The 12,229-nt window shown below is 37.5% G+C and overlaps 1 protein-coding gene across 2 annotated transcripts in view; it reads right to left on the bottom strand.

Moving 5' to 3' along the window:
• Positions 1–1,424: 1,424 nt before the first annotated feature.
• Positions 1,425–12,229, bottom strand: part of LOC108623446 (uncharacterized) — a 42,392-nt gene continuing 31,587 nt past the window's right edge. The window contains exons 2-8 of one of the 2 annotated variants that reach the window (XM_026812285.1): positions 9,834–9,895; positions 8,311–8,527; positions 5,008–5,134; positions 4,190–4,419; positions 3,725–3,838; positions 2,984–3,277; positions 1,425–1,817 (exon numbers count right to left, since the gene is read on the bottom strand). In XM_026812285.1, the coding sequence (XP_026668086.1) occupies positions 1,494–1,817; positions 2,984–3,277; positions 3,725–3,838; positions 4,190–4,419; positions 5,008–5,134; positions 8,311–8,527; positions 9,834–9,895 (1,368 nt within the window). In that variant the 3' untranslated portion in view covers positions 1,425–1,493. Of the gene's footprint in view, positions 1,818–2,983; positions 3,278–3,724; positions 3,839–4,189; positions 4,420–5,007; positions 5,153–8,310; positions 8,528–9,833; positions 9,896–12,229 lie in introns of both variants that reach the window. The other variant, XM_026812284.1, reaches the window with a different exon arrangement.

Here is a 12,229-nt window from a genome sequence, read left to right as displayed (position 1 = left end):
ATCTCCTTCCATGCCATCTCAGGTGAATCTCTTTCCACAGGGAGATATTAAAAAACTTTTAATATTTCATATATTTCTATACTATAGTGCATTCATTTCTTCTATTTCCTGCACGTTACATATATATAAAATTCGCTCTCTACAATTTCTGATGTACCTAAATTCTAATCTGATTCAAACATTTTTTTAAATCTTGCGTGAATTTTTTATTACTAAAGGATAACAATTATCGTCTTCGTAAAATTCAGACATTCTTCGACTCGAATGAAAACCATATTTAAAAAGAACTACGGCGAAGCTTTCAACGGATATTCCCGAGACATCGGCAAATATGGAAGCTAGCTTTGATGCGTATTAAGCTGTTGATTATGTACGTTAAGGATGCGGCATCAAATCAGTTACGTCGGAAGGCTCTGACAGGATACGTCGCGTCGCGTCTCGTCATGTCCTCGTCGTCACCTTTGATGTCGAAACCAGATATTACATGGAATGTAAATGCGATCGGGTGGGGAGTTCGTTTCCGAGGAGAGAGAGAGGAATCGGTATGACGAGAGGTAGAATCCTGACAGGACAGAAAGTGGCAGCTGCGGGAAAAATGGCGTGGCCGCGTTTCAAACTTTATGTATTAGACTGGTACGTATGAAATGTCGTTTTGTTTTTGGAGTTTGAATTTACCGGTCGAAAATCATTCATCATACTTCCCTCTTATCGTTCGCTGTTGAAAATAAAATTGGAACTGAAATAATTTCCCGTGTGTCAATAAGATTTATAATAACAGATAGCAATTTCATTAGACACTATAACGCTAGTAATTAATATTGATTGATTTTGCGGAAGAAAACTTGAAATATGATTTTTACAAAAATTGGGCAACAGTTAGAAAAATTGCTGAATGAATTTCATTACGAACATCCGTAGAGGAACTACAACCTAAGTTGCATACGAAGATTGTCTGTTCCGTTACTGTCCTGTTCGACATTCGATGACTTCTCCCGTTATTTCTCTCCCACGCATCGTTGTTGTCGGATCATCACGTAGCAGAAACGAGTCTCCAGTGTGTTCATTGAATCGATTACGAGTTTCGATAAGCTTGTGGAAACCAATAAAGGGAAATTTAATCCTGTACTCCTTGTTCGAAAATGCATGCGACCGAATTCGATTCCATTGCGAGTCGCGTTATTTCGATTTTATACTCACAACACAAAACCGAATGTTCGGTCCGTGAATCAACTTCTTAAATTATTCGAGATCAAATGAATAGAGTATTTACCAATAATCAATATTGGTATGTTCCTTTGTAATGGTCAGTAGTTACATTAAGTGTTCAATGAATCCTATTTTCCTACGTAGGAATATATTCGATTTGCTTAAAATACAAGGATATTAAAAAACGAGACTGTTACATGGTACTTGTAATGCTGTTAACTATTGTCTTTATTGTATGACTGAGTACAGAGGCATTCTTATTGTTTTGCTATGATTATCCTGTTTTGTTATGCTATCCACGGTTTCCCTCCTTTGCAAGGCTTGTCGAACAGATTGAAGAAAAGACGCCTGTAATCGCCTACGATTCTTTCGCGATCGGTGTCTTCGGGAATGACCACTTCATCATCGTGTTCTATCGCTATATCGATATCCGGTTCCGCTCTCACGTAAAAGTGGTAAGGTATAGGTTCCGCAGCACGCGCGCAATCCCTGACCACATCATCCACCTGGATCTCGATCGACTCGATCGACTCGATCTTAGGCTCTTCGATCTTGCTCGCTTTCACCGCAACGCTCTTCACAGTAGCTACCGACTCCGATGCGAAAGGATCCTATAATCGGGCGATAATATGAGAATTAATAAGGGAGAACTATATGCGATTTGTTAATAAGGGAAAAACTGTAGAGTGAATGAATATTTTCTAAACGGAAAGACGTGGTACGCGGTAAGAAGTGGACTCCTTTCTGGACAGATTGAAAAGAATTATCAGCCTCGAATATCGGTTGCTCGTCATTAATCTTCGGCGGCAGTATCAATCAACCGTTACATCGATCTTCGATACTCAACGTAAACGTCGATACCGAAAGTGTAACTAATGTAAGAATTATTAAATGGTTCTTAATGACGATGATGATCAATGGAGCACGCGGGTGATAAGAGAAATGGAAAAAATGATTGAAAAAGCGTACTGGATCGTTTATTATCGGATACTTTTTATCCGATAACGGGTCCCGTTATTAGCAGGAAACGCCGATAAATCGGGAGGAAAAATTTCAGAAAATACGCGGCGACGGTATTTACCGAGCTTTCGTTAATCATGCGAACAAAACGGTGGACAGGTAAAAAGATGAGACCAGACGGAAGGAGAAGCTTTACCGATTTATTAAATACTTCCGGGTAACGGTAAAATATATTAATCGCAGAAATTAATACGTCGGCCACTAATTAAGACGCTCCTTCATAATCTACCGGCCGAGTATTACTTTTTTTTGTAATCAACTACCGTGAAAGCTTCAAAGACTTCACTCGGAGGTAAGAGAAAAACGTTTGCCTTGAGTATCAAACGAGTAAGAGAGATTTAATCGCTACAGTATTTATGAGAACTACTCGTAAAAGTTGTTATAAAAACTTGAATGAATCACTTGCACTTCGTGAGACGTACACGTTGTTCCTCATCACATAAGTATATAATCTTCAATATGAATCATTTATAACGTCAACTTAAAAAATAAAGTCAAATTGAATTTTCTTTTAGCAGTCAAAAATAATGATATCTACTACTTTTTTTATACTCTGTACACTTTTGCACATAACTCTGAATGATTAATGCAGATTCTACTATAACAATTTTTCAAGCAATTTCGAAATCAAAAAATTTATGACTCGATTATGAATAATATATACAGCATAATTGTTGCATAATGTTCTCACATGAATAACGTTAAATGAACATAAACCTATAATTAATTTAATATTATTAAATCAAAGTGAATGTACCTCTTCCGATGGTTCACTGGTTTCAGTTTCGGTAGGACTTTCGGGAGTCGGCGTAGAAGCCGCTTCCGATTCGGCGATCTGTTCCGATTTCTTGGACATCGCTTTTGATCTCGCCGAAATTGCGGACTTCTTTGATTTCGCCGAAACGACGGATTTCTTCGACTTCAGCGTGGCACGGGAGCGTGTCATGCCCATAGGTCTCGGGCACGGTTGCTGTTTCACTTTGCCTGTCGTGTCTTTTCCTTGCACAATCCATGTGGCCATCACCATCCTGCATCCGACCTCGTTGGTTGCCTGCAAGCAACAAATTCCTATTAATCTGACAGACAAGATATGTATCATAGTTTTATATATATATATCACATTTTATCCTCGTATTCTATCATTGTTGCATTCGTGTATCATACTGCCATCCATAAGTTTTACGACGTAACGTAAAACATGCATGAGTCAACAAGAATTATTATTCAAAATAACAAGAATTACTGGTTCCATCAGAAAAACTCATAAAAATGTATTACGATTTCCCAAAATGCAAGAATGCATTAATTCAATAAGTTCCAGCAAATTAGAAATTTATATACAACAGCTTCTAGCGAAACGAACTATTTTTATCAGAACAGTTGATGCTTTATTATAAAATATATTGAATGATTTAATTAATTCAATCCTTCCCTGTGTATAATGAGACGACGGTATGATAGAAATGGATACGCGACTTTTGAGTGCAGTTCATCTCACCTGCTTTGCGACATCTTCCCAGTGTTTGTAGTAGGATCTGTAAATGGTTGCCTCATGCGTGAACTTCTTCACAAACTCTCTCATCTCCTGCTCGGTCCTTGGTATGGGCAATCGCTGTAAAGAAACTCTTTCTTTTTCATAACGGTTTAGAGAACGTCGTGTAAAGTGGAGAGCAAGTTCAAAAGTTGCGAGCAACGGTGCTCTTCACCGTAGCGAGGAAAGTTTCCCCTCGTAAGATTGGACTGATTCTTACGAGATTGCGGGCACCGAACGCGATAAACCTAGACAGCGACTGTTATCTCTAACCCTTTTAGTTTTATTTCAGTCTGTATTCAAAAGTCAACTTCCCTTGCAATGATTTATAGAAATAAGAAATAATAATAAAACCTTGTAGATTTGAATAAACTTGAAAAAAATTACCCCGGAACGGAAGGGTTAATAATAAATATCAGTGAACGTTCTTACTTCGAATGGCTCTTCGTACACTTCATCTTCCTGTCCTAAATGTATCCATGGAGTTCCGAGTGGCCATACATGCACCACATCTTCCAAGTCGCTCACGTCTGCTGCAGTCAGCAACGATGGTTCAGCCGCTATATCCTTCGGCTTTTCCGGCAGTTCCATATAGATCGTTGCGTCGGATGGTTCCATGGTAAGGGTAATTTCGCTATCTTCTGCGAATATGTCTGCAGCATCTGTGTTGATCGCATATTAATTGCCATTCAGCAAATTCGTAGCTTCTTACGTATTGCATCCCTTAATTAAACCTCGCCAGGAGCGAGACCATCTCCCCGGTTGTTTACCGCGGTGAAGAAGTTCGACGAGATAGAGCTAGCTTCCTTTCAACCCCCCCGTACTCGACGGTGAGGGGATAAAGGAAACTTTCTTTATCTTTTCGAAAGTTTATTGCCAAGCGTCGTTACAGAAGGGTGGACTTAGTAAACTATATACATTATAGTGGAATTACTTATTAAATACGAGAAATTCTAAGATAACGTTAAAGTCGTGCCGAGGCATTTTCCTCGTCGTAAAATCTGTTTGGGCGAACGTGAGTTAAGTGATAACATTCATGCTTCCAGATTTACTCCGTGATAAATGCTATACTAGCCGAAATAGGGGTGAAATGAAAGCATTTTGACTTTACTGTATGTCGAAATCGTATTCTCTCCATAGCTGGATGTTTGCTTATCAAAATTCAGTACTACTACCGCTTTCATGTTCTTATCATGGGAATACTTTTGTACTACTTCATTCGTGGTGGTATTAAATCATTCTACCCTCACCTTCATCGAGCGCAGCCTCGCTAAATACAGGCTCCACACTTTCTTCACGTAAACTAGAAGCCTCCTCAACCTGGATTTCATTTACGCCGTCCTGTGTGACCTTTGTTACCTGTGTGGTCTGTGTGACCTGTGTGACCTGTGTGACCTGGAAGAAAATTAGGAACAATTGTTGAACGAATGTGAATAAGTGCATGATGAAAAATTGCAACAACTTAAGGTAATATAGTAGAACCCTCGTTATATGTACACCCATTATATGAACGTACTATTACATACAACAATATATTTTCTAATGCAATACTGCATGTAAGTATGATACCAACAAAGTGCTTGTATAAACACATTTGTTTCTATACGATATAATACAATTGGAATGCGAATCGCTTGTTATTCTATTATGTGAAAATTCTTTTATGAGAATACATTTGTTTCCCAGTTGCATAGTTCACATAATGGATGTTCGATTTCATGTCTGTACAATGTTAGTGAAAAATCATGGAGATTCGTTTGACCGTAAGAAACGTGATTCTTTGAGATTATTCTAAGAAAATATTCCCCTCTAATACCGTTTGAGATATAGCTGAGAAGAATTTCGCGAAAGTGTGTTTCGTGACCACGAGTATATGAGAAAAGAAGGGAAATGTGATTTATGGGCACGCGGACGACACGAAACGAAACAAAAGAGGAAGACGGTACAAGGCTGTAACGCGAATAGCGTGAAACTTTCAGTTTGACCTGCGCAAACAGAACGTCGTACGATTAATGCATATTAAAATGAAAATTAAACACGCTTATCTGCCTGGCTGCCTAGTGAAAAGTGAGAGAAACGTGAGGCGACCACCACGTCGCTCGACCTCAAGAATTACGCAGTAAATACGCTCTTTCGATTAAATTTTAATCGAAATCTCTTAATCATGTCTGCATTTCCTACTAAGCAGGACTTTAGTATAATAATTTAACTGCGAATTCTTATGCAAATTAAAGTGTAGAGGTTGATCAGTAACTGGTGGTACGAACTGCCTGAACCCGTCTGTATATGAAAGTCAATTAAAAATCGTTTAATAATTTGATGTCCTATACAGTTCGATGCATCACACGCAGTGTTTCCAGCAGGTAACTAATAAAAAATGTACAGGAAATTATTATCTAACTAAAATGAGGATTTCATATATTTATAGAAAATATAAACAATGCATGTGATGTAATAAAAAGGTATGAAATACTAAAAGAAATTTCTATGTAAATCACATTTTTCAAATTGACATCATAAATCTTTTGTTTTACTGCGAAACCAGAGTTTATATATAACTAAACTCGAGTCACAGGATAGAATAAGGATGTAATAGATTCGCCGTGACCTCGACTGCCTTGACAGTGGCTACTTTGATCAAGGCAACAAGCAAACTATCTTGTTGCATCCTCGACTTATATTACTCGATTGATCTTGCGATACTCATTAATTTTCGCGTCCAAGGTCGACCATTTCATGTCAAAATGGTGAAGCAACACGTGCAAGAATGGTACTTTTACTTTTATACTACCTTCAAGAATAATATATGAGCACTTTCTTAGTTGTAATAAAACCATTAAAGAATTTTATTTGTGAAATATATTTTCCCAACATTACATTAAATATATTATCAATGGCAATAATAAATAATTATATATAACATACGTGTTCTGGTTATTAATTTCGTTCATTAAGAATCGACATTTAACTTTATTTTCAAGTTTCCATAAATATCGTTCATTTTATTTGGGTGCCAGTGGCAGGCTAGAACAAATCGTATGCAGGCCACTCTAAACTTAAATAAATCAGTCTGATAATACTAGGATTGATAGCAATACTATTGTAGGAAATAATAAAATTTGACAATAAACATTATTTAGCAATAATAGTTCCGATCATAAAAAGGCCATGTGGTTTGCATATGTCCTTCTCTTTCACCAATTTCCCTGTTCGCGTGTAGTTACCCGCAAATAACACAGGGTAGAATTCAATGGCAAAGAGATTTAAACGTTTCCCTTCTCCCTGAAGCATGCAACCAGTTCTGGAGTATAAATCTCCAGAATGAGAACAGACTGAAAACGTGCGGCCAACACCTGAGCTCCATGCACGGGTCGAACGAAACGCAGTGCCTCGGGTTTTGTGGTACTCAAGGTTAACCAACTGGATGCTGCGGAACATGGCCATTCCTAGTGACCCGTGTAAATCAAGGTACTTGCGCTTCAATGTCGCACCACCGGCGGAGCTTTGACAAAATTAAGTTTTCCACGTTTAAACGAGCTGGTAGATACACGACGGATACGGGAAATTGAGGAAATTGGAAAACTAGATAGTCGCTGTAACCGCGTTTGAAAGATATGAAGTTTTGAATAATTTTACCACAAATCGGGTTCACTATTTTTATTTCTTAATGAAGTGAATATAATACGATAATTCTTTTTTATAATGACATTCAAACTATGACGATCAGACATCTCGAAGCTCCTAAATAGTTCTTTATCGACTTTCTGTACACGTGAACTGTACCACAAGTTGGTTGGATTTGAAACAGCGACAGCCTCTAATTTTCCACTCGAATTGGTACACTTCGCCCGATTGCAAGATATTTACACATCTTCGCAATATATATGGCGCACATTGTTAAAGGACTTTCGTTAACAATGCCTAGCGCGCTTCGCGGCGTCGTACTACGAGGATATAATCTCTTACATACGTTTGATGAACGCGAAACCGTGCGCACGTTATCTCTGTAGCCGTTGAAAATTATTGGAAAGCGATATCGAGGCGAACCGATGCGATGATATAGCTCTATCGATCTTCGATTCGTGAGAGAACGACCGAGCTTTCGCGCAGGTTTCTGCAACTGTTCGCCCAATAACACCTGACTCATTAATGAAGTCTCTATATAATCGGACGCCGCAAAAAAATCAGATAAATGCAAGCCTACTTGTTATTGGATCTATAAAAAGTAAGCACTCGCTTATTTTTACGGTTAAATAACATCTTCTCTTGATGTTTCTGAAGTGTTTAATAGTAATCTATCTCATCCCAATATGATTTTTTATATTCGTTATTTTCAACGACAGTGAAACCTAATCATTTATCATGTCTAACTTTACGTGGATAAACGGACTTCAGTTGCATAGAAAATTTTCTCACCCTTTTACCTTCCGCTTGATATCGTTTCAATATAAAGATTTTTAAATTGAACAATCTCAAAGAATCCACGTTTCGGTCATTATTGCAGTTTTCTGTCTGACCAGAGAATTTATTCCAGCCGTTAACTCTGAACTTACCGCCGCCACTGTTTCTTCTTTTTTCTCTAACTCGGTTACGCTTTTCTTCTCTATACCTTGCAATTCTATCGCGAGCCTGATAATGAGATCAATGTGGGCACGTAACCATCGCTGCCATTCGTCGGCAAGTTCCCCGACCTTCGTGAGCCAAATCGACCAAACGCGCAGCTTTTCCGATGGCACGGCATAAATCCGTTCCATGGACCTCACCGTCTCCCTGCGGTTTCAATGCATTGTGTCATTTCAATTTTTTCCACTCTGATGAATATCTTCTCTACCCCGAATATATTTTTTTCGTTATTACGGGAAATACTTTAAAAGGCGATGTCTATTAAGGTTTCAATCAAATCTTTTTAACAAGCTTGAGTCATACTAATGAGAAGTTATGACAGGTTCGGATGTTGCAAGCGGATGAGAATAAATAAATAGAATTATACACATACATATTTTTATTTATAGATTCTTAGTAATACGTCGTAAATACGAGATAGGGATTGTTCCCAGATTTCACGTCATTCAGCCAAGAACAGTTTGTACACGTGATCCCTGGTTTGAACTTAAATGAAACAAATAATAAGAAAATGGAAACGCTAAACTGTGTGAAAATTTCAAATTTCACTTTCATATTACTGAGAGAAATGAAACGCAAATGTTTTATTTTACATAAAAATCTGCAGTGTAGAAATAAATAACGCATTTGCATAAAATTAGGAAACTGGTGCGTCACTTAGCCAAAAAGGTTGTCCCTTGCGCAATTTGAAAAAATTTGCCGAATCACGAAAACAGTGAACGTCCGCGGTGATTTCCTGTTTCTTTCGACACGGCGGCTTCAGTTTGCGTCATACAACCTACACCTTGGACTAAAATTACAGATCAGTGATCATCAAACTATTTCGAGATCGAATCCGCGAGTAACGCGTTCAAACGCCACTTTACTCTCGCCGCTGATGTTTCTATCTCTGGTCAATTTTCAAATTTATACATACAAAACCACGTATGAAATGAACACAATGATCTATAGATACATGCCATGGTATTGTACATATTTGCACATGTTCTTTCTGGCAAAAATTTATATGCAACAGTACCTATCATGTAAGAGGTACTTGCATTGATTGCAATTTGTAAATGCATTCGAACCAGTCTCCGTAGAGATACCTTTTACACTTTCATCCAGTTTTGTTACATTCACGCACTACTCAAACTTTATTCAAATAAAATAAAAAGCGAAATTTTAGCAATGATATCTTTATATGCAAATTAAATGGATGAGCGTAATTAATTAACTAGACTGCGGATTTTTACATAAAATAAAACTTATATAATATCAATTTAAAAAAATAAGATGAGAAAAACAATTCCTTTGATTCTTTAAATATTATTAAATGCAAAAGAAATACTTTACATACTTTTGTATATTTTGCGCTTTTTTCATGTCTATCCATGCATGAAATCTGCAGTCTATTAATTATGAATATCAACGAATTGTAAGTGTAAGGATTATATATCATAATTTCACTTACGGTTTTGCTGGAAGGGTTTGGATTTCTATTTCTTTTTCAGGGCTCACGGATTCGGTTTCCTCCTATCAGGAAACAAGAAGGATTATTACTCACATGCTACATTAATGATGCTTGAAGCAGCTTTCATTAACCGTGGATAGAAATCATAACCGAGTAATCGAACGACTGATCAAGATGGTTTTAGACAAAACCATAGCCTACCGTGGTATAACCGTTGGTGTATATCTATGTAGTATTCCATGTGGCATAGCGTATTTCCAGATTGATGATCATTGTCATGCTAATTCGTGATGGCTGGATAATAATTGACTTTAGATGTTATTAACAAGCCAGATATCCCCAAATTGCTGGGTGAGTGATCAACCGTATCAGTAGCCACGCATCTAATGCTAATGCTAATCTAATTAGAATTTTCATAGTACTGAAACATCGACTTTTTATTTAATTGAAATTACGAACCAATTATTTTTTAAATAAAACAAACAAATTGAAGTTCGATTTAGATACAACGAGATAATCTTATTCGGCGGGACGAACTATTCGTCAAGTTGTGAGGCTATTCAGAGCCGCAAAATTAATGAATGCTGGTAGAACTTCCCGATTACGCGGACATTCATTCGCAAATGCCCAGCGTTAATGAATTTTCATCGGATTCGTGGCGAAGAACGAACAATGAATGGCCCGACTGTAATGGGGATTTGTCTGCTATACACGGAATGCCGTACATTATCTCCCTCCTTCCCACCAGGTATATGCGAATACATGTACGGAAGTTAATCTCCCGATGGGAAACCAATCTTCTATACAAATGATTAGCTCATTTAAATGTTCATTTTCAATAATCTTCTGTGTCAATAATGAATAAATTTTTATAACACGGAGTGAGATAATATTTGATAAACCATACATTGTAAATTTCGACCAGAATACTCAAATTTGAAAAACTAAGGGAAGTTTCATATGCACTAACCTAATCACTCCCATAAAGACAAGATTGGAACTGGAAATTACGAATCTCGCCTTATTTCCTATACGTGAATGCAAAGATCCGTATAATCCGTATGTCCGGCTGTGAAATAATTCTGACGTTTTAAATATGTCACGGATGCTAGCAAAAATAGTAGTCAGGGCCGTAACGATTTGAATGTTTCGCGATGATCTCGCAAATTCTTTAAGTCTATAAAAAATTCTATAAAAAATTGCACAAATTCGAATTTTTGTTAATACGTAATATTAAATGTTAAGTTCGGTGTATTATTTATTCCTTTGTTAAATGAAAAACCGAGCGTAGCCAGATTATTAAAAGTTGTTACTCATTCGATTATGAACTGTTATATCGGTTTAAAAAGCGATTGGGCGTGACGGTACGAACACAAATAACTAACTTTCCTACATCACGTTTCCCTTCTCCCGCGTCTATCTTACAGTTGTTGGCACCAGCCGATACTCCCGCGAAATTAGATCGCGATATTAATTAGCCAACTTCTAACCAACGGGACCCGACGGTCATAAATTTGCCTAACAGCAGAAATACGAGTACGCGCGCAATTTTCGACTCGGGAATAATATCATGAAACTGGTGTCGTCGATCGCGAGAAATAAGTATCGATCGTCCCGACGTTCTCCTCCTTTTCCATTTCACTTTTTCGCTCTTTTCTTCAGCCAACAAATTCCGCGCGAAGCTATTTCTCGTCCGGCACCGGTGGAATTTTTTTTCGCCGCGTGAAAAAATGCAATTTTCCAAAGAATTTCTGGGCATAGCCATCAACGGGGAGCAGGTATCTCCCGTAGTGTCATCGTCTACCGTCGACTATCATCCACCTCGTGGAATGAAAAACACAATGCAGCTCGCGGGCAAACGAAGGAATTGCTGCTCGACCGATCGAAAACGTTATCGATCAGAGTTACGTGATACACACCTATGTAATACTCTGAGAATAATCAATTTTTCCCGAAGCTTCACATTCAGTATATCATGGACAATGATATATATTTACAATCATATACAATTGCTTATAAAAATTAGAAAGGATTGAATATAAATGTCGTTTTGATACTGAATAAGAAAGAATATAGGAAGAGTAGTCTCAAGATTTTTTTATATTATTCTTGATATTAAAATGAAGCAAGATTTTAATTTCTGTGAATCTTTGTTTAAAATCATCCAAAACATTATTTGATCTCTCTTGATTGTTGCAAGTTGCAATATCTACTGAAATGCGTGTCGTTTTTGTTCAACCCTTTCTGAGAAGCACACTGAATGTCTACAAGAGCCACGCGAAACACAATTTGGTCACCAATGTACTATTAGTTGTTCCGTGGTTTTCGTATCCCATAGAATCACGCTTGTAAACGTCCGGCTTGTTGATTCGAAGAGGCTTTATCTTGGCCTGTGT

Source organism: Ceratina calcarata, unplaced genomic scaffold (assembly GCF_001652005.2).
Source record: "Ceratina calcarata isolate Rehan_Ccalc_2016 unplaced genomic scaffold, ASM165200v1 scaffold27, whole genome shotgun sequence".
In the NCBI taxonomy this organism is placed as follows: domain Eukaryota; kingdom Metazoa; phylum Arthropoda; class Insecta; order Hymenoptera; family Apidae; genus Ceratina; species Ceratina calcarata.
This window is presented reverse-complemented; position numbering and strand designations above follow the sequence as displayed.